Source organism: Malus domestica, chromosome 06, assembly GCF_042453785.1.
Source record: "Malus domestica chromosome 06, GDT2T_hap1".
Classification (NCBI taxonomy): domain Eukaryota; kingdom Viridiplantae; phylum Streptophyta; class Magnoliopsida; order Rosales; family Rosaceae; genus Malus; species Malus domestica.
The window spans coordinates 25,903,567-25,925,575 of record NC_091666.1 but is presented as its reverse complement, the minus strand read 5'-3'; the positions used below and the strand labels follow the sequence as shown (position 1 = coordinate 25,925,575).

Sequence of the window (22,009 nt, the reverse complement as noted above, 5' to 3'; positions counted from 1 at the left end):
ATATGCCTTGCCCTAGACTATAAAGATCGACCTATATAGGGATTTTCCCAATAGCAGGTAGTGGTGATGTGCCTTTACTTTTGTTAGCAATTGTGGTGTAATTAGAACAGTAAGATTTACGCGTTTTTAATTTTGTCAGAGATCTTTGACAAAGTTGCACGCGATATCTGAAAAAGCTGATATTGCGTCTGAAAAATGCCAACGAACTTTATTCAGGAAAATTTGGTTTTTGGAATTCGGAGAGCGGTGCCTCTTCGATCTCTAAACAAGTGGCTATGTTGTCTATTCTTTTATAGAGACATCCATTGTGTACAAGAGTATGCTCAGAAAGTTGCTGTCTGTAGAAATTTTCTCCTTCTTGCACTTCTGAGATTTTATTTGACCTCATTTTTTCCTTCATTAATTATGAAAATGGCTTGCCCATCTAACATTTGCTTAGATTTGAGTCTTAGGAGTGATACAAACGAGCAGCATCAGGATAACATATGGCGTCCGTCTTTCTTATCTTCTAATGGTCCTCTTACAGTTGGGGACTCTGTGATGAAGAATAACATAACCGCTGTTGTGGTAGCTAGGAATATTCTCACTCCAAAGGATAACAGAATCCTTTCAAAACGGTCTGATGAGTCGACCATTCAAGACTCATTGGCTCTCAGTGTTCAGTGTGCAGGCTCTGTATCCAATATGGGCCAACGCCTACTTGCTCAAACTCGCCAAGTTGAATCATTGATGGTTGAGGTGGCAAGTCTTAAACAAGATATCAAAGGGCTCAAGCACAAGAATAGAGTGTTACATGTGCTTGCAAATAATTACTCTACGAGCATGAAAAGAAAGCTCGACCAACTGCAAGAATCCGAAATTCGGATTCAAAGTGATCACCAGAGGTTCGTTGCTAGATTCCAAAAGCAACTGATGTCTTCCCCTTATGGTGTTTTGCCAAGTACTGGGGTGCCACATGATCAATCTTCAGTGCCTCTCCCTTCTGGGGTACTTCTGAGTACTGAGGCTTCACATGAGCAACATTTGTAAAGGCTCAATCTCATTTGTTTGTTTTAACTCGTGTATGTACATATCTGTAATTTCTCGGAGATATTAATAGATAAGCTTTATTTCATTCAATGTATTGTGCTAAATACAATAAAGCATATACTTCACTAAGATGTGATACTTCTAGACCAAATATCAATTTATCTTTATCTTCACGAAGATAAATGATCATTCTTAGTGTCAACATCATTTGAGTATTTAACTCACAATCTTCAATCCATATAGTTCTTTAATATCATAAACATCATGGATAAGATTCGTGTTGACATATTGTTTGATCTGCAGCTCGAGATAATATTTCTCTCAACACTTTATAATATTTCTTGACTCTTCAGGAGTTTTAATTTAATAATATCAAGAGATTTTAGTATGTTGCAATAATATCATAATGATAGTACTCACTAAGGCAATTTATATCATCCATTGGTATTGAGTACATAATTTATGCTTTACCCTTCGGGGGCTTACTTTAAGCAATTTGAATCCTTCAGGGATTTTCTACACTTCATGACATATTTTTCTTTGGAATTTATACAGAGCAATTTGCTCTCATGTATACTTGAGGGATTTATTTATGGAGATATGATGTGGGTGACTCACAACCCTTCGTATATAATTCTTCATTCATATAAACTCGTTTACAAGAGTATAATTAGTAACCTTGTGTCATATCATGTAAGTGTATTTCACTATATTACAAATACCCAATGTAACCTCCTTGGTTCAACATCTTTTGGCTATTTGTATTATATTCAAGTATATAGGTCTATTTTTCTAATGGAATTGCCTTTCTTCATTTTGGCCAATAATTTTGTTTACAAAAAAGAACGAGACTCAATATCAACACAGCTCATTGATGAATTTAGTAGCTACTTATAAAAACCAAAATTACCATTGGTTATCATCAATCTATGATCCCATATTCTCATGTTCATGCGCATGCATAAAAGCTTTTCATTTCCTTTGGATATCCATTGTCTCTTCAAGGGCATTACACTATTTCTTCCAGGATAGTCGTAATTTAGAGAATGCGGATCATAACCTTCTTTTAAGTGTTATAGAACTTGGATTTTAATCTCCACTTCTGGGAGTTGAGTCATTAGAACCTATATGTCTATCATGCTCCATGCATGAGACATCAACATTCCCATGTCTGTGGATTGTCCTTTTTGGGACGTGTATCCACGCGGCGACTGTCATACTTCTGGCATGCAACAATTATGTTTCGAGAATGCAATAGTTCAGTAGTGCCATATTCTTCTTCTTTCGAATGGCTGAACCTTTTTAGTCTGAGAGTTTGCCACGCTTCAGGCGTGCAACAGATAACTCATTTACTACCTCATTATTTTTGTCTAACAGGGACATTAATTCTTGTAGGCACATTTGCAGCAAATATATGTGATTTCATTACTTTCTTGCATCATTAAATGCATTTGACATTTGATTGATATATCGTTGCATCATTCAATTATTCTTACTTCATTTTCATGTTAATTGCTTCGTGAATCAAAATAAGACAAATTCTCTTCATTCTTCAAGAACGGTCTTTTCTCATCATTCTTCTTGAATGATATTTTCTCATCGTTCTTCTGGAATGATATTTTTCTCCCCCTAACGGCGGGAAAATTGTCTTATCAAAATGACAGTCCGCAAACCATGCGGTAAACATATCCCCAGTCAAGGGTTTCAAATATCATAAGGAATAAACATATAATGTGTGTTCATCTAAGTATTCAAAAAGTCTTTTACAATTTATCAAAAAAAAAAAATTATCTATTTTCTGCTTAAGTAAGAGTTGGGAGCTAGGCGGGCTGAACGAACACTTAGTTGGTTTAGGTGGATACCTAAGCAGATCTAAGCTCCATTTCTTATTTTCAAACGCATATAAATTAATTAATATGGTGACCAATTGCCTAGCGCCTAAACAGAGTCTAGATGGTGCTAAGGGAAAATTTTTAGAACAGTACATCAAACCTAAATTTCTTTGTTTAATTATTGGTACGGTAAAAGTCTAAGGACTCGTTTGGATGTGCTTTTAAAATGACTGAAAGCACTTTTAGAGAAAATATTTTTTGATTCCAAAAGCACTTAAAATGCTTTCTGCAAGAAGCACCAGTTATGTGCTTCTTCCAGGAAGCACTTTAAGTGCTTTTCAAGAATTTATTTACATTTTTACTAATGATTGGTGCCAAAAATATTTTCACCAAAAGTACTTTCAGTCATTTTAAAAGCACATTCAAACGAGCTCTAATATATGAGTGAGAAAAGTCTAATATATCAGCGCCCTCTTATTGTTGCGTTGTGTTTGGGCCTACAAACTTGATGAAAGCCAGTTGAGATAGGCAAACGCAATCGCCGGCCCATTCCTAACTCTTCCTCCTTTTGTATCCCAAAATGCCCCCTCTACCTCTAGGGTTTGCTGAGTTTTCCTCACCCTCCGCCCTCCGCCCTTCACCTGCTATTTATGCAGGCATCTCACAATCTGAAACCACCGCATCAACCCTAAAAAATGGAGGCAGACACGGCGGTGGAAGTAGGCCTCTCCCTGATAAAGCAACTGGCCTCATGCAACAAAAGCAGCCGGGACAGAGCCCTCAGGGTCCTGCTCAAAACCTGGCTGCCGGCGCAACTCAACCTCCAAAAACTCGTAAATGTATAATGTTTGGCTGGTGCCTAAATACGAGTTGTACTGAGAAATATCAATTTTTGGTAACTAGTTTCAACCGAACTTAATAGTGAATTATGTAAAATAGCATGTACCCATGTAAAAACTGGCAATTTTGTTTTCATGTGCAGAGCGCGAGTAATCAATTTCATCCGCTTAATAAAGGCTTCTGCTAAACCATTTTGAGTATGGACATAAGGAACTTCTGGTCCTTATTTAATAGTCTGTAGACTGAGACTCTTATGGCTTTTATTACAATTAAGTTATGGCACTTCGACTCTTCAAACTTAAGGTACTCATTAAGGAATTTCATGTCTTGATCTTGACGATCAAGGGACTTCATGCCCGATCTTTTTGCATGATGGAACTTCAGGTCCAATCATTTTTATATGTTGAGGATTAAGAAACTGTAGGTTCTGATCTGATCAAGGAACTTCAAGTCCTGTATATACTCATCGTAACAAAAGATAAGTACAATAAATAAATTAAAGCAATAGGCGGTAATTCCAGCCATAATGGATCAATTGCATTTAAGTAAATAAAGCTTGTGACAATGACTTTAATTAAGCACCATTCACATAAATCAAAACTTAAAGCAGTAGGCGGTAAAACCTTCCATGGTAAATAAATTACTTTAAAGTAAATAAAACTTGTGACAAGGGTTTTGATTCAACACCATTCTCATAAATATCAAAGCTTTAAAGCAAAGGGTAATAATTCTACCCATTGTAAATAAATTGCTTTAAATAAATAGAACTTGTGACATGGGCTTTAATCCAACACTATTCACATAAATGTGCCAAAACAGAAAATGCAATGATTAAGTTCTCATCTTTTGCTTTTTCATTTTCTTGGTCTGCCACTTCTTTTGTTTGATTCCTTTTATTTTTATTTTTATTTCACAGTTCTGAAGTCATTTTGGTTACTCAGTAAATAATAATAACAATAAGTTCCAATTGGTGTTCCTCCTCCGGTGAGTTTCGAAAAAGTCGAAACGGTTCTCATAAGTTGAGTCAAGAGCGTCTGCAACTTATGAGAAGATCAAACCGTTAGATTTAGTTCAAATTTTAGTATGATATGGATAAGAGGATACCAAACAACTTTTGTGAAGAAACAATTTTGATTTGAACTACAGAAATGGAGTTGTGGTACTCATAAGGTGGTTGTCCAGTTTTCTGTGGAAATTGGAAACTGGTTTGGTATTTCAGACATCTGCGACGATCGCACCGTTAAAGTTTTCTGAAATTTTGATATGTTGTAGATACTGAGTGGATGAACAACTTTCAAGAAGAAAGTATTTCAATCCGATGTTTGCACGTTGGAGTTCTGAGGCTGTTTACATGGTTGTTAGATTCTCTACGAATTTTTTGAGTTTGTACTCTTTTGCTTCTGCAAAGGATGATATACAGTCATACAACAATATATATATTTGCTTCAAGAAAATCAGTAGTACAAAGATTTTAAGATGAAATGAAAAGATTTTCTTATCTGTGAGATTTCAGGCGACAGAGGTGAACATGATTTGTGGCGTTGTGCTTTCCACTGACACGAGAGCTTCTCGTGATGATAACGTGTTATAAAATCGACGATGTGTCCAATAGAATAAATAAACAAGATACAAAATTTACGAGGTTCCTCTACAGTCAGTGTGACTAGAGTACGTCATCGGGGCAGCAATGATGCTTTCATTATAATCTGAAATAATAAGAGTATAAAAAAAACTCCCTCTATTATCTCTTCTCCTCTTCCTCTTCCTTCCTCTCTTTTCCTTCTTTCTTTTCCTTCCTCTCTCTCCCGTGAGTCCCTCACTCACATTCATCTCCTTTTTTTTTTTTGTGTGTTCCATAAGACTTGCCTTTATAGAAGCAAATCACAAGCTACAAAGTGAAAGGCTTACTATATGCATGTGGGCATACATACCCACTATTTACAACACAAACGGAATTTTAGAGTATCAAATTCTAATGTAAAGCAATCTTACAACTGTATTTAGTGCGCAATAATGCAATTTCAACTACAACTTATGGGAGCCACCCACTTAATACTACGGTCTAGTGATATTTTTTTTCACTTGTAAGTGAGAGGTCTCGATTCTCACTAAAGGTGAATTTTTAAATCACACTAGCTCATTGTGAGGTTAAGCCCATCTTTACTGGTAAATTCAACTGTAACTTACTGGTAAGTTACCCTTGAGGTTATCTCAAGTGGTGAATTTGAACACCCATGAACCTTATCCCAGGGTTTTAATCCCATCGTGGTCGTTGATCTTCTTCCGGCGGCGCCTCTCAGCCATCAAATCTTTAGTAGGCAACCCTTACTTCTTTCCCTAATGATCCTGGATTACACAGTGGAATTCGCATTCGAGCAACTACCGCCATTCTTGGCACTGTCATCTACCTTGAACTAATCATCAATACCTCAAATCTTTCTGTTCGGTTGCCAACTTTCCAATAAGAATTGTGCACCATCCAAACTCCCTAATCAAATCTTTCTGATCGTATGACTTTGTTCATTCCTCTAAGCGTCTCGTATATCGAATCAATTTGACAATGTGAACAATCTGCGACAATGAATTCATGAACAAGACCGTCTACTTCTATAAGAGAGCAACCCGGCTGCTTCTGGGCACCCTGAAGAGGCGTAGCCTTCCTCATCGTGCTCACTTCATGCCACCTTGATGCCGAAGCATATAGATTCGATAACAAAACGCGAGACTCAAACTTTCTTGGTTCTAATTCCTCGATCTTTTTGGCTACAAACTCTGCCAATTCTATGTTTCCATAAGTCCTACATGCAAAAAGCAGAGATCGCCATATAACCACATCAGGTTGGATTGGCATAGCTCCGATGAACTTCTCTGCTTCATTTAACAGATTAGCTCGACCAAGAAGATCCACCATGCATCCGTAGTGTTCAATGCGAGGAGTGAGGTTATATATTCCAGCCATGGCTCTGAAATAATGAAAACCTTTATCCACAAACCCGCCATGACCGCATGCTGACAAGATGCCGAGGAATGAGACCTCGTTCGGCCTGACATCACTCGCTTCCATTTGTGAAAACACTTCCAGTGCTCCGACAGAGTCCCCGTTCATAGCAAGACCAGTTATCATGGCAGTCCATGTAAATACATCTCTGTTGCTCATGTCATGGAAAATTTCAAGAGCCCGTTTAATGTCTCCGCACTTTGAATACATGTCAATCAAGGCATTCTTCACGGAGATGTTGGTGTAAAAGCCGATTCTTTCGCAGTATGTATGCACCCATCTTCCATGGCCTAATGCACCCGAACGCCCGCACGCTGATATCACACAAGCAACCATTACTGCGTCTGCTTCAACTCCATCTAATTGCATTTCCCTAAACAATTCAATCGCATCCTTGAACAAACGTGACTGAGTATAACCAGCGATCATAGAAGTCCAACACACCACATTTTTGTTCCTAATTCTATCGAAAACCTTTCGAGCATCATCCATGCGCCCACATTTCGCATACATGTCAATCAAAGACGAACCCAAGAAGACGTCCAAAGCAAACCCACTTGCCAACACTAACCCATGAATTTGCCTCCCCAAATGAAGACAACGCATCTTCCCACAAGCAGTGAGAGCACTGACCAACGTCACATTATCGGGCCTTGTAAATGCAAGCATTTCGTCGAACATCTGGAGTGCGTCCCAGTTCCGATTGCTTTGGACATACCCAGAAACAATGCTGTTCCAAGACACCACGTCGCGAACCGAAACAGGAAGCAAGTCGAAGACTTTACGGGCACAGTGAAGCATTCCACACGCGGAGTACATCGAAACGAGGCCGTTTTGAACGAAGACGTCGGTTTCGAGCCCTAGCGCCATGGCCAAACAGTGAAGCTCTTGGCCTTTGTGGGGAAGACTGAGACGACCGCATGCTTTGAAGAGGAAAGGGAAGGAGTAGTTATCCGGCAGCACATGGGGAAAACGACGTCGCACGAGATTGTAGTGAAAGACCGCTTCTTGCGGGGAGGAGCTGTGGGAGAAGGCCTTGAAGATGAAGTTGCAGGCGAAGATATTTGGGTTTTGAATCTGGGAGAAGATGGCGCGGGAAAATTCGAGGTGGCGGCGGGAGAGGGAGCGGAGGAGGAGCCTGCTGGAGACGACGGAGTCGGTGGCGAAGACGCCGGAAGTAACGGCGTGGGAGAGGAGTTGGTAGAACTGTCTGGGGTCGAGGTCTCCGTTGCAAATTTCTAACAGAGACGGCCGTTTTAGTTTTGGTTTTGGTGCGAGGATTCGAAGTGACATTGCGGCATTGCAGGTTCGTTGCCCGCCACTAACCAAACAAAACAAACGAATACTACCGAGTGAGCGAAGCAAGTGATAAAGCGCTTATAAGAGCAAGTGCTTTTTAGAGAAGCAAGTCACCTTGTGTTCATATTTGATGTTCCTTATCTTTACTATGTCTACTTATTAGGAGATTTTATCGAGCTGAATTTAAAATTATAAATTGGCCACATTACATGGCTAGATGCTACTTATTACATCAATTATTATAATGAGCAATCATTTACATGTAATTATCAAATCATATGATTAGTTAAAATAGTTGAAAAATGCAATCTATTTGATTTTTATTGATAAACAAAAAGAAAATGATCTTGAATCTCTTACAATTGTTTTAATAAAAAAAACATTACTCGTATTATTACCCTAATTAATTACCATATTATCACTTCAAACAAAAATATTCATGCATTACGTAATTTTTAATATATTAATATTTATCTTCTCAAAATCAAAAGACGTCCAAACTCTTTAAAAGATAGAGACCTAAAAAAGCAATAGTGAAATTTCATCGTACAATAAAACCAAAAAAGAACAGAGAATTTTCAAATTAGTCGGGTCAACACTCATCTGGACTTTTGACCCGGCCCAGTCACGAGAAAGAACAGAACCGAAAGGTTGGTCGAAACTCGCAAGGGACGCAACGATGCGTCAAGTTTTTGACGTGGCGGGATCTCATTGGTCCATTGAACGTGGCACGTGATCTGATTGGCCGAAGCAAGTCGAAGGCAGTGTTGTGCAGATCTATATGTACAAGTCTCAGAACTCTTTCCCAGAGAGGGCGGACTTGTCTAAGAACTTCGACGAGAGAGAGAGAGATACAGAGGAGAAAGAGAGTTTTAGAGAGAGAAAGATGGTTAGGGTTCGCGGTGGTGTTCTTCCGGTGCTGCTGATGCTGGTAGCTTGCTTTGCATTTCAGCAGCTATCTGCTTCCGACGATACGGTAATTCGAATCGTCTCATTTGTAATTGCAATTTCATGCTTTCAATCTCAGATTTGAATCCCAAGTTCTTACCATTTTCGATTCATTTGTGAATTTAGGTATTTTACGATTCGTTTGATGACACATTCGAAGGCCGATGGATCGTTTCTAGCAAAGAAGAGTACCAAGGTCCGTTCTTTCTCTCTTTCTAATTTAAGAGAAAAAAGATGATATCTTATATGTGTGAATGTTTGTATTTGTTTGTAGTTATTGGATCGGTGTATGATCGATCCATCGATCTGAATGATATTAATGGTTTCCATGTATGTTGAACTTGAATAATTGCGTTAACGTAGATGTGGGTTATGTCAGTTGACCAGGGCAGTGTGCCTTTTGCCGCTTTGCATTCGTGTTTGAGTTCCCCTTGCACCTGATGTCGGATCACCCTCCCCCTTAGATTATGGTAGTTTAGAATGTTGTTTTGTAGACTGTTAAGCTAATAGATTTGAGTGGAGTTAAACAACGATACAAATGTTTCGATGCGAAAATTGCACCATTTGATTCCTCTAGATGTATTCAGTGATGAGTCTGTTTTAATGGAATTATTCATTGTGTGCAATGCCGTGGCCGCTTTGCACTTGTGTCTGAGTTCCCCTTGCACTCGAGCTTGAACCCCCCTCCCTCTGTAGGTTATGGTAGTTTAGAATGTTGTATTGTAAACTGTTAAGCTAATAGATTTAAGTGGAGTTAAACAACAATACAAATGTTTTGAAGCGAAAATTGCACCTTTTGATTCCTCTAGATTTATAATGAGATAGTTAGCAGTGATGGGTCTGTATGTTTTAATCGAAATATTCATTGTGTGCTTGGGTCTTGTTCTTGGGGCATCGTATAGTTTTTGTGAATCATAGTGGCCTGGAATCATAACAGAAATAAAGAATTTTATGTCCCTTGCTTATCTAATTTATAAATTTTGGCTCGTCGATCATGATTTGGGTGCATTTCTTGCTGTATTTTGAGTTGCAAACTTATGGTGATGTCTAATCTGGGTTTAGGTGTGTGGAGTCACTCAAAGAGCGAGGGACATGAGGATTACGGACTTCTTGTGAGTGAGCCTGCCAAGAAGTACGCAATAGTGAAGGAGCTTGAGAAGCCTGAGAGTCTGAATGATGGAACTATTGTCCTCCAATTTGAGACTCGTCTCCAGAACGGGCTTGAATGTGGTGGTGCCTATCTGAAATACCTTCGACCTCAGGAGGCTGGTTGGGAACCTAAGATATTTGACAATGAGTCTCCTTATTCGATCATGTTTGGACCTGACAAATGTGGGCTCACAAACAAGGTTCACTTCATTTTCAAGCACAAGAACCCCAAGAGCGGAGAGTACGTTGAACACCATTTGACGACTCCACCCTCTGTTCCAGTTGACAAACTTACTCATGTGTACACTGCCATTCTTAAACCCAATAACGAGTTGGTAATTCTGGTTGATGGGGAAGAGAAGAAGAAGGCGAATTTCCTATCGGCTGATGATTTCATGCCACCTCTTATTCCTACCAAGACAATCCCTGATCCAGAGGATAAGAAGCCTGAGGATTGGGATGAGAGAGCCAAGATTCAAGACCCAAATGCTGTAAAGCCAGAGGACTGGGATGAGGATGCCCCAATGGAAATTGTAGATGAAGAAGCAGAAAAACCTGAAGGATGGTTGGATGATGAGCCTGAGGAGATAGATGATCCTGATTCCACGAAACCAGAAGACTGGGATGATGAGGAGGATGGTGAATGGGAAGCCCCAAGGATCGAGAACCCAAAGTGTGTGACCGCCCCTGGTTGTGGTGAATGGAAGAAGCCAATGAAGAGGAACCCAGCTTACAAGGGAAAATGGCATGCCCCACTTATCGATAACCCCAGTTACAAGGGTGTCTGGAAGCCTCAGGAGATTCCAAACCCCAGCTACTTTGAAGCTGACAAACCCAACTTTGAGCCTATCGCAGCTGTCGGCATTGAGATCTGGACGATGCAAGATGGTATATTGTTTGACAACATTTTGATAGCGAAGGACGAGAAAGTTGCACAAACATACAGAGAGACCGGTTGGAAACCAAAATTTGAAGTTGAGAAAGAGAAGTCGAAGGAAGAGGAAGATGTTCAAGGCACAGATGGGTTCCTTGCCACCGTCCAGGTAAATGTTTCGCTTTGCAACTTATCAATTCTATACAGCTGTCTTTATGGAATTTATTTGACGGTTACTTGGTACAGTTGCTGATAATCGTATTTTTATTTCCTGCAGAAGAAAATATTTGACCTCCTATACACAGTCGCAGATCTTCCCTTCTTGAGTTCCCACAAGCCTAAGATCGTTGTAAGTCATAAGTCTTTCGTTTATTATCCCTTTCGAGGGTGATTTTCCTGAACGCAATCTAAAATCCAAGCTTGTTTGGTGCGCAGGATCTCATCGAGAAGGCAGAGGAACAACCAAATCTCACCGTTGGCATCCTTGTCGCGATTGTGGTGATCATCTTCACTGTCTTTGTCAAGCTACTCTTCGGCGGAAAGAAACCTGTGAGTGCTGAAGCTCCTCAAAAAGACCAAAAGAAGTAGTTGTAGCTACTGATGTTGCTTGTTGCTAAATGTTGCTTTCTCTTTGTGCAGGCAAGAGTTGAGAAGAAAACCACCGGAGCCACTGCCGCTTCAAGCAGTGCAGCCGCAAAGGAAGACGAAAAGGAGAAGGAAGGTACTTCATCTGAGAGTGAGAAGGAAGGAGCCGCTGCTCCTCGCAGAAGGTCGACGACCAGGCGTGAAAACTGAGGCGGAGAAGAGGGAGGAAGCTACCGATGACGATCACTTCCATTATCTTCGAATTTTGAGCCTAGTTTTGTTTTTGTAGGTTATTCTTGACCGTTGGCAATATTTTTCTTTTTCTTATTTGTTTGTGTTTTTTAGCCTTTTGTGTTGAAACAGTTAAAGGCATCAGGTGTGTAAATGACGCATTAATTAAGCTGTGATAGTTCCTTTCAAGTTTCCAATGACCAAAACAAACAATTGCTTTTACAGCATGATCCTTTTCTTTTTTGAGCAATATTCTAATCTAATATAGTAAAATTGGTTTAGTGTTTTGGCCAAATTTAGATATGTTCAAAATTGACCATTTGGAAGTGGTCCATTTATTAAACACAACTAAATAAATTGAAAAAAAAAAAAGAACCAAAAACATGAGTGGTTTCGGGAAAGTTTCGTCCCCAAACGTATAAAGAGTAGGATTCTCTCATATGCAAATCTATCTCTCTTCTAATCTCTTTTTATTTAAACGGTCATAATTAAAGCATGTCAACATTTAATACTGTCATTTTTATAAAGAGAAAAAAAAGAGGAAAGTAAAAGGAGGGAAAATTTTGTTAAATGTCCTATGTTATTGATTTCGGTGTACAAGAGGTAGCACAAGTAGTGACATAATTAGGATTTTATTTTCCATTGATAAAAATGTTCTCATATTAATTACTAGTATACATTCAATTACGATTGTCCAAATTAGTAGTTTTCACAACGGTTTATTTGAGTTTGATTTTTCAGATATACAATAGGAATGATCGGGTTGATTGAATTTTATAAAGGGAACTTTAACGAAAAGCTCCAGGTACTGTTCATTTTAATGAAAAACTACATTTTTACATTAAAAAGTCAATCCTGATACTATTCACTTTACATTAAACAATTAAACTCTTGAGTTAAGACGCAAATTTTCCGGTTAATTGTGTGAGTTTGATTCTAATTTAGAAGAAGTAAACCCAAAGTTTCAGGTCTAATATTGTGGAAGACCTTAAGCAAAAAAGTTGTTGATGGTGCACTCTCCTCTTAGCCATCAACCTTAACCCACATGTTTTTTTTCCTCTATTTAATCATGCTATTTATATTTATAAATCCATTTGTCTTGGTCTTATTTTGCAGTAGAATATCTGATGCAAGCCCTAATTACTTGCAAGAATATCAACTATTTATGGTATTTTCTATTTTTTTTTAATTTCTTTAGGATCGAGTGATATCTAGTGAATCCTTATCATGTAAGGTTTCTCAATGTTTTCGGGAACCTTCTGCTGAAATAACTCACGTTTTCTCAATGTGGAGGAGCATCTTTTGTTGACATACTAACCCCTCAAACTGAAGAAACTCAAAACCTAAATGAATTCAATGAGACTACAATCTTATAATATTATAATAAATTTAACACGTGGCAACCACATCAGCATAAATATAGCAGTCACATCAGCATTTAACAGACCAATGGATGGAAAATCTAACGGATGTATTATTTTGAAATAAAATAATACGTGAGGTATGAAAGTGAAATGTTTTAAAGATGTTGTATGAAATTGTAATAGACCTCAAACCTGAAAGGCTACTATGTAATTTACCCTTAATCATGCTATTTATATTTATAAATCCATATGTCTTGGTCTTATTTTGTAGTAGAATATCTGATGCAAGCCCTAATTACTTGCAAGAATATCAACTATTTATGGTATTTTCTATTTTTTTTTATTTCTTTAGGGTCGAGTAATATCTAGTGAATTCTTATTATGTAAGGTTTCTCCTCAATGTTTTCGGGAACCTTCTGCTGAAATAACTCACGTTTTCTCAATTCGGAGGAGCATCTTTTGTTGATATATTGACCCCTCAAACTGAAGAAACTCAAAAACCTAAATGAATTCAATGAGACTAAATCTCACGTTTGGGTGGGTCTTGTGAGTTATTCCTTACAAAACTTCAGCTGCGAATGGAAAATTAAAGGGAGGAAGGGGAATAATTATCTCCCCTCCTATGTATCTTCCCTCTCATCTCCTCCTTATTGTGTAACGTATATGAGAGTTGTTGAACAAATTGATGAGAAGGACAATACAATTCAAGAATTTCCTTCGACTTTCCCAGCAGCTCTGAAACCTTCAAGATAACTGCCAAGTTCTACTACAGCGTCAAAATCAACCCGAGACGTGAACCATACTTGGTAGTTGGTATGTAGGAGGGTAAATAGTGGTGTGGGGCCGAGTGGAGAAGACAGAGAATTGTTAAACAAAAGCGATAAAAAATAAATAAAATAAAGCTCATTAAACATGTGACACAACTTCAAATCATTAGATTTCTTTTGAATCGTTTATATTAAAAGAAGGGACGAGAAGGGAAAGAATCCAAGTCTAATAAACCTGCTAACTTATGCTGCACATTTGACTTTGATGGTATATGCAGAAGTCTGCAAAGCCGATTAAAACCTTGCGAGTAACAAATTTTATAAAACATAAAATTGTTGAGTTTTTAAAGATCTTCTGCTTGCGAAGGAAGTTGTTAAAAAATTTGAGTGCCAATAGAGCCATCCCGTCATCTGTATACACATAATAACCAAACTTGAAGTCAGAATCATGGATAATCTGTTTGCTCTGCATAAAAGCTTTTAGCTGAGATTTGTATAACACATTACTTTGGTATCTGAGATCTCTGAGATTGTCCTCCTCAATCATTTTCGTGGCTATGTGATTCTGTGAAAATTTTTCGTTAAATTAAAGAAATCGCCAGTTCAAGCAGAGGGTTTCTCAATTTAACGGATAGTTTTCACAGAAGAACCAAAATGATTAACGGTAGACAATTTCAATAATCAAAATAAGGAGTGGGATGTAATATCCACACATTTTTTTTACTTCTCTCACATACTTTTAATTTTTGACCGTCGGATTTGATAAATTGAAAAAGATCAAAGCACATAAATTAACAAGAGGTGTGGAAGTAGTAAAAAAAAGATGTGTGGATAGTACACTCCTAAGGAGTTATGTTAATCTCAATAATCATTTTTGCTAAAAAGCCTTTAGGAAATCATCTTTAGAACATAAAGTATGGAAATTTATGCCCGATATATAAATAAATGAAAAACACTAATTAAATGTTGAGCTTTCTGATCGACATACAAAATTGTCTAATTAAACGTTTACCTTATTCGAATTTTGTTAAAAAAAAAAAAAAAAAACACGTTCCCTCTCATCTAAAAAATACAGACAATCCGAAGACCGAAAACAAAACTTAACTGCAACACAAAGTTCCTTTTTTCTTCTTTCTTTTCCTCTCTTGCTCTAAACAGCATATGATATATGCCCACAACTGTAACTGAGCGTCCGTCAGTATTACTGTATATTCATCGCTTGCCAGCAGCTGCGGCTTTCCTGACGGGAGGAACGTCCTCATCGTCGGACTGGATGTCTCCGTAGCGCCACATCCCCCGCCTATCGGTCCTCGCTTCTTCCTGGAACTTTTCCAAGTTCTCAATAGCCGTCTTCCTCTCCTTGGTTTCACGTTTCTTCATTTTCTCTAGCCTTGCAAGTCCTTCCTGAAAATTCCACAAATTTGAACAAAGAAGATTCAGCAAGACATAAATAAAGTTTGAAAGATTTGGAACAGGCAATATATACTAATATATGATGAGGGTTCTGTTTGTTTGATTTGGAACAGACTAATAAATCCTTCCTTTGATTTCGAGCAAAACGGTGGTATGTGTATCATGGGTAGGATTGTAAAGGGCAGTAGAAAAGAATTTAAAAGATGAGATTTAAAGCTACCATAATTAGGAAAAAGGGTTACAACTCAAACCTGAAGCATGGCGGCGTTCACACTGATCTCAGCATCCACAGCAACAAGAGTTACAAGAAGCACTGGTCCAGTTCCCTGGCCCTTAACTTTTCCCCCTGAAAGATCCCTTTCCTCAATCATGGCCCTAAATTCATTGGCACTGTTTAATGTGTGCTCACTTAGATACTCTGCTGCTTCTTGACCAAAGTCCTCCTCCAAGGCCGGGACTTTGACGTATGCAAGGCTGCATAATTGAGCAAGACCGGGTGCAGAGGAAACTGATGGGTCAAGAGGCCGTATCTGGCTGTAAGGAACAACCTCTTGATTACCATAATCCATATAGAACACTTCAAACTTGTCTTTAGGGGATTCCACAGCTCCTCGAGGTGCATTGACAATCTTTGCATGAAGACATACACATATTAAAAAATTTGAAAATTTTGAAGACTGAATAGAAGAACATTCAGTGTACAAATCACATAATCAGATGCAATGTAGTGCAAGGAAAATGTAAACTATCATGCTACTTTTGAACGTTGGTGAAACTTACTATATCAAAACTAGCAATTGTAAAACAAGAATAAAGATTTCACAGAAAAAGAAATTCATTTCATTTGCATCATATAGTTCACTTCCTGTCAAATGTGTGTGTAACACCAACAGACTTGCCTTCTATGAATATAGAGAAACCTATAATTTAATGCCAGATGATAAGAATATCACTTTTCCTGGAAACAAAAGACTTGAGGTAAATATAGTGTTCATCAAGGGAATATGATTATCAACTGGCTATGTTTTTATCATCCGGCCACTCTTTTTCTTGGAAAAATTGCTAGCAGAAGTATATAAATAACACATTAACAATTTATTTTAAATAGGGAAGGGATGAAAGGGAAAAAATGTATGCTAATGCACTGAAATAACTCAAGATTAAAAATTTATTACAATCGGAAAATAAAACTGATGTTTAGGGTTGTAACTCACCATTGCTCTGTTCCAAGAATTATCTGCACTAAACTGAGCAAGGACAATGTCACCCTTCTTAGGATTATAAGCACCAATTACGGGAGCTTCTTGAAGATTCAAAGATGCAAGCTGTTGCTGAATAGAGGCAATTTTCTGATCCCCAACTGTCTGAACATAAAATTTACCACTTCCCAAAACCTCTGTCACCGCTACCTGAAAGTAAGGCATAAGATAGATGTTACTTAGGGGTGGTTTGGGAGTGAGGTGCTTAAAAAAAAAACACCCATGAAAAAAAAGCTGTTAGGGTTTTAGGTGTTTGGTAAACTGAAAAAAAAAGAAGCTTATTTTGGAAGCTGCTGTGAGAATAAGCTGAAATCAAAGGAAAAAGCTGAAGCTGCTATTTGCAGCTTTGGAAAACTGGTTTTTTTTCAAAGCACACAGAGCTATAGTGCTCCTTTAATGAAAAGACCCACTATCAGACTGTTTTTTTTTCCAAAAGCACTTTTACAAAAAAGTTTACCATACACTCTGCTGATTTATTTCACAGCCGCTTATTCTCACAGCACAGCCGCTTATTCTCACAGCAGTTTTTTTTCAAAGCAAAACAATACCAAACCAGCCCTTAACATTTTACAACACGTAGAATGGGCAATAATAAAATGCAATTGCATTCCAAGTACCTTTAGCACTTCTTTCTGTTTGGTGTTGTCGACAGCTGAACCATTGGGAACCTCCTCTCCTTCAACGTAGTTCTCCCAAATCTGCAAAAAGAGAATGTAAATTAACATAGTTAACAGGAAGACAGCTGTAATAATGTAGGTATGTTGCTTCACATACTTTCAGTTTCTGCCTTTTTGCAGATTCCTCAGCTTTTTCAAGAAGGTGCCCATCAGGGATTTCACCGCCAAAGGAATTCTGATATTTTGCAAGGCCAGCTTCAACGAGGGCAACCGCCACATTGGTCTTTGACTCCCATAAAGATCCCAAGAAGGTCCCAGTTCTATCAACAGTCTCGACTTCAATCTGTAAAAGACATAATTTCATCAAAGCAAGAACATAACTAAGCGGCAACAAGAATTTAATGTTAAATGGGATTACCTCAACATCTCTCTGCATAATTCTTCGTCTCATGAATGCAATTGCTTCTTCTGAATATGGCTCCTCACGCCCGGGACATCTGACACCAGAGAATGCGAAGGCAATGCTGCATGTTTCCTTGGGAATCAGTAATTTAAAACGATGCCCACTGAGGACATATTCCACAACGGCAGGAATTTTCCTCCTTTTCTGTAAGAATGGAAAGAAGTCCCTGGCTTTCTTTGCTGATGCCTGTTAGAGACAACATCAGTTAAGGAAGGAGTGAAATTACATACCGATTGTTAGACATATCAATTGAGGAAGGAATGAGTGACATATTATTTTATTACTCACCACTGTCAAGTCTGTAATGTGCATGACTGGAGATTCCTTGGCAGAATGTAATCCTTTCTTTCCAGCAGTAGCACGTGCTTCTGCTGACATAAGGGCATCATAATAGTTTGATCTCTCCTCAAAATCTCGATGTTTAATAACAGTGCCAAAGCCACGTGAAACCACCAACTCAGCAACATTCACACCAGCCTGCTGGCTGGCAGTCGCAGATGAAGCAGGTGCTGGGGTGTCATCACCCTCAGCCTTAGTAGGAGATGCAAGCAAAACTGTTCCAAAATCCATTACCCTGGAATCGGCAGGTCCAGAAGTAGCCGCAGCTCCCTCTCCGGGGCTGACCTTCCTTGAATACTCCATTTGAACATTTACCTACAAAACATGCCAAATGGAAATATTAAAATTTATTTGGAACTAAGACAGAGACTTCTATCATGAAGAAAACATTGAATCAAAACTAGATCTCATACTTGACGTCCAATGAGGCGTGTTCTCAGGAACTCTTTGGCTTCACGAGCATATGGAGCCGGCTTTTCTTCTCTACGAGGATTGCCCATTTTCGGACACCTAATACTTGAAAGATTAACTCGCCTCTCTGCCAGTGGACTGCCAAATGGAACAGAATCATCAGCGACAATCACACAGTCCCCACTTACAACCTCCACAACCTGGAAGAAAGAAAAATCAATTACATGAGTACATATAACAGGACAAATCATAATGTTGTGATAAACATACATAACCATAACTTTCATTACATACTACCTTTCCTGTGAAATTCTGGTTATGAATTGCTTTTGAATTTGTAGGTGGGGCTGTGTAGTTTGTCCAAATCCTCAACTTGCTTTTCTTTGCTTGAAGCTCTGCAGTCTTCAGCCGCCGCTTCACATCGTCTTCCAGTGTGCTTGCACTCCATTCAACGTATTTGGCATAACCCTAAACAAAAGGTTCGAAGATTGTCAGTACACCCTAAATATGAGTCTCAGGGAGGGTATAAGAGATTTACAATCTGACAATAAAGCATGCAATAAGCTGCACGGAAAGATTGAAAGCATGCCATAAATATTTCAACAGTTGGGGATAAGAAAACATTAGTCATCAATAATGTTAAATTTGAAGTCACTGCACAGTTTAAGCTCTTACATTTTCAACAAGCTCCAGGGCCAAGTCTTTCGCCGAGTCCCCATCAGGGTAATATACTGACCCAATCAAATTACTGAACTTGTCATTGCCTTCCAGAACGATGCGGACCTATAAATCGACCACGTTATTGATAAAATTGTAATAACAATGTCCAAGATAACCTGCAATAGAAAGTTGCTTACATCTCTATGCAACACACGAATTTCTGTAAAATGTTTAGCTTCTAATGCAAATGGATCAGCGGCAACTTCAACAGATGATGCTGTTGAAGCTAGAATCCTTTGAGCAGAAGTTAGAGGGGCTCGAGGTTCAGAAGAAACATCCCCATTTGTTTTATCGGAAGTTGTTTCTGGTTCAGCAACTATGTCTGATGTTATAGGTCTCCTTCCCACCGATGGGGCCTAATTGGAATAGAGAAATTATGTTATATATACATGTTATTACTTTCAGAACAAAAATCAGATATGAACAAAATCTTATGCATGCATGTCCAGATTGAAGAAAGAAAACATACCTGAATTCCTGCAACGAATACTTGGACAAACTGAAAATCCGGAAGCAAGTAGGCCCTAACTGTGCTTCCATCCCGAACCTGCTCGACAATACATTCCATTGGCCTGCCCTTATTTTCAGCCAACAGACTCACGGCATCTAAGTTGCCAGAATTCCCGATAGCAGAGGGAGGTAGATTCCTTTTGGATGCTTCACCAGCACCAGGAACCTGTAATTATGAACAAAATAATCATGTTTCATGTCATCAAATACATAACAAGTTTGAAGTCAACTTTCAACATGCTGCAACATGTTAGATGTACAATATAAGAAAAAAGGAGGGAAAGAATTTAAGTACAAACCTTGCTATGAAGACCAAGGCCCTCGGTCCTAGCTTGCTCTTGGAGACGTAGCAGCTCTGCAATGTAAGGACTTGCTTCTGCTTTCTGTGGACCTTGCTTACCCTCCTTGACCTGCACAAACAGGATTCAGCTTACAGCCATTAGAAATAAACATTAAATAAAAAATCAGCAACCAATAGAAATGAAAAGATAACGACCTTTGCCCAGCCTTCAGCAACAACCAGCATCGCAAGATTCTTGTCACCAAGGAAAACCGAGCCGAATTCACGCCCTATCTGTTGTACAACATAGTCCACTCTGAAAGCCACCTCCTGTTTGGAAAATATAATGAGGTGGATGCATCATGGACATTATTATCAAAGATGACTAGTATGGAGATAATAAAGCACAAGCAAGCATTTAAAATAAGCACCTTTCCTATGCAGAGTTTCCTCAGAAACTCCCTGCTGCCCCATGCAAATGGCTCATCCTGGCCATCTCTACGAGCCTAGCAATAAAAAACATCACAACAGCAAAAGCCATTCAGAAATGTAAGCGATCAATAGCAAAAAATTGAGCTAAAACAGAACCATCATCTGTAATTATAAGTCTCAAATGAACGAAAAGACCAAGAATTTACAACAATTCAATGCAAACGCCAAATTAAAAATACTTAGGTGGATGAAACACAAGGGATGTTAATCGTTTTACCAGTTTTGGAGCCATAAGGGATGACAGAGTGATGGTTCTTTCCGGTGGGGGTCCGGTCTTGTTGGCTGTGAGGGCCATGACAACCAAGGAGTCCCCTGAAGGCACAGCCTTCACTCTCCCTCTGTACCATCCTGTGGAAGCTGTTGATGATGCCATCTCAACAGCCTTCTATAGTTTGACAGAGATCTACACCACGACATTCCCAAAAAGACACATCAACAAAAAACCAATTAAATTTCAAACAACACAACCCAATTAAACTTCAAAAAAGCCACAACCCAATTAAATTTTAATCACCAAATCACAATTAACACTAAATATCTCTCCAACCCAGCATGCAAAGCTACAATCTTTACAAACACCACCAACCAAAACCGCATCAGAACGACACCATTCAGATCCAAATTCCATACCAACAACGACGTGCATCAGTACGACAACGACACATCCAATACGACATGGTCAAAAACTGCAGAATTAACCATTCGGATCACAAGATCTATCAATCATCGCAGATTGCAAAAACCAAACAGTTTTCAGCCAAATTCATCTCAATTACGCGTAATGCAAACAATAACAATCCGATTAAATGATCCGAGACAAAACTTTCAACCCAGAGAGATCTAGGAACGCAATAGATAGAGAGATTACCAAGCTGGATCGGATCAGGCTATTCGGATCTATCCGCACCGACGAGGTTTATCCGATCCCTAGGTTCGTCGAAACAGCGTCGTCGAGCGGCGGAATCAAAAGCGAGAGCGAAACGGAAAGAGAGACAGATTTCGCAGGCTATCAGACGCGTTGCATATATAGACGATGTAGAGCTCTGCATCCAGCAATTCGTTTATATTTATACCCCGAGTTTTGGCTCGAAATTACCCAACATACCATGGTGGTCTTAAATTCTTAGCTTGGATATCCTTTCCATATCGGGATTATTTCAGAAAATTAGTTATTTTTAGATGGGGAGTTATGAAATTACCAGTCTGTCCGGTGACCCAAAATCCATCCGGATGAGGTTCTAATCCCAAAAGGATTTTGACACGGATTAGGACAACTTACCGGCCAACACTTTTATGATGCCATATTTTTGGCATGTCTTAGATTTCCTCTCTCCACGGAGTTTAATTTTAACCGATTACTCAATAAAAAACATCACCAACTCTTATATTTATCCTCAACAAACACTAATAATAATATAAGGCCAAAAATACAAAAAGGCAAAGCACTAACAGGCAATTACAAGAATTTTATTCTGGTTTTCTTTATTACATCATATGGAAATGAATGATAACTTTGATTTGTTTAAAGAATAAATTCTGACACATTATATGGATTAAATATTTCCAGACGTCTTTGTACTTGTATATAT

General features: G+C 38.6%; 3 protein-coding genes across 4 annotated transcripts; 1 reads left to right on the top strand and 2 right to left on the bottom strand.

Moving 5' to 3' along the window:
* Positions 1 to 6,189: 6,189 nt before the first annotated feature.
* Positions 6,190 to 7,569, bottom strand: LOC103438755 (pentatricopeptide repeat-containing protein At1g08070, chloroplastic-like). The gene has a single exon (XM_008377300.4). It carries the CDS (start codon positions 7,567 to 7,569, stop codon positions 6,190 to 6,192), a length of 1,380 nt encoding a protein of 459 aa, XP_008375522.3.
* A 1,010-nt stretch (positions 7,570 to 8,579) lies between these two features.
* On the top strand, positions 8,580 to 11,974 carry LOC103438666 (calnexin homolog). The gene is made up of 6 exons (XM_029098044.2): positions 8,580 to 8,974; positions 9,073 to 9,142; positions 10,009 to 11,138; positions 11,247 to 11,318; positions 11,405 to 11,518; positions 11,609 to 11,974. The coding sequence occupies exons 1-6, from the start codon at positions 8,780 to 8,782 to the stop codon at positions 11,762 to 11,764; spliced, it is 1,737 nt and encodes a 578-aa protein (XP_028953877.1). The 5' UTR covers positions 8,580 to 8,779; the 3' UTR covers positions 11,765 to 11,974.
* Positions 11,975 to 14,831: 2,857 nt separating this feature from the next.
* On the bottom strand, positions 14,832 to 21,784 carry LOC103438667 (ribonuclease TUDOR 2). Of its 2 annotated transcripts, none has more exons than XM_008377208.4 (17): positions 21,289 to 21,784; positions 20,638 to 20,823; positions 20,360 to 20,434; positions 20,145 to 20,258; positions 19,948 to 20,058; positions 19,608 to 19,814; positions 19,276 to 19,494; positions 19,094 to 19,201; positions 18,716 to 18,886; positions 18,421 to 18,618; positions 17,957 to 18,322; positions 17,624 to 17,854; positions 17,363 to 17,548; positions 17,206 to 17,286; positions 16,544 to 16,738; positions 15,581 to 15,958; positions 14,832 to 15,320 (listed from the first exon to the last, which is right to left on the bottom strand). In XM_008377208.4, the coding sequence occupies exons 2-17, from the start codon at positions 20,791 to 20,793 to the stop codon at positions 15,129 to 15,131; spliced, it is 2,988 nt and encodes a 995-aa protein (XP_008375430.1). In that variant the 5' UTR covers positions 20,794 to 20,823; positions 21,289 to 21,784; the 3' UTR covers positions 14,832 to 15,128. The 2 variants fall into 2 exon arrangements, with proteins under 2 accessions (XP_008375430.1, XP_070680113.1); XM_070824012.1 differs by having other exon boundaries at positions 20,638 to 21,106; positions 21,289 to 21,467.
* Positions 21,785 to 22,009: the final 225 nt, after the last annotated feature.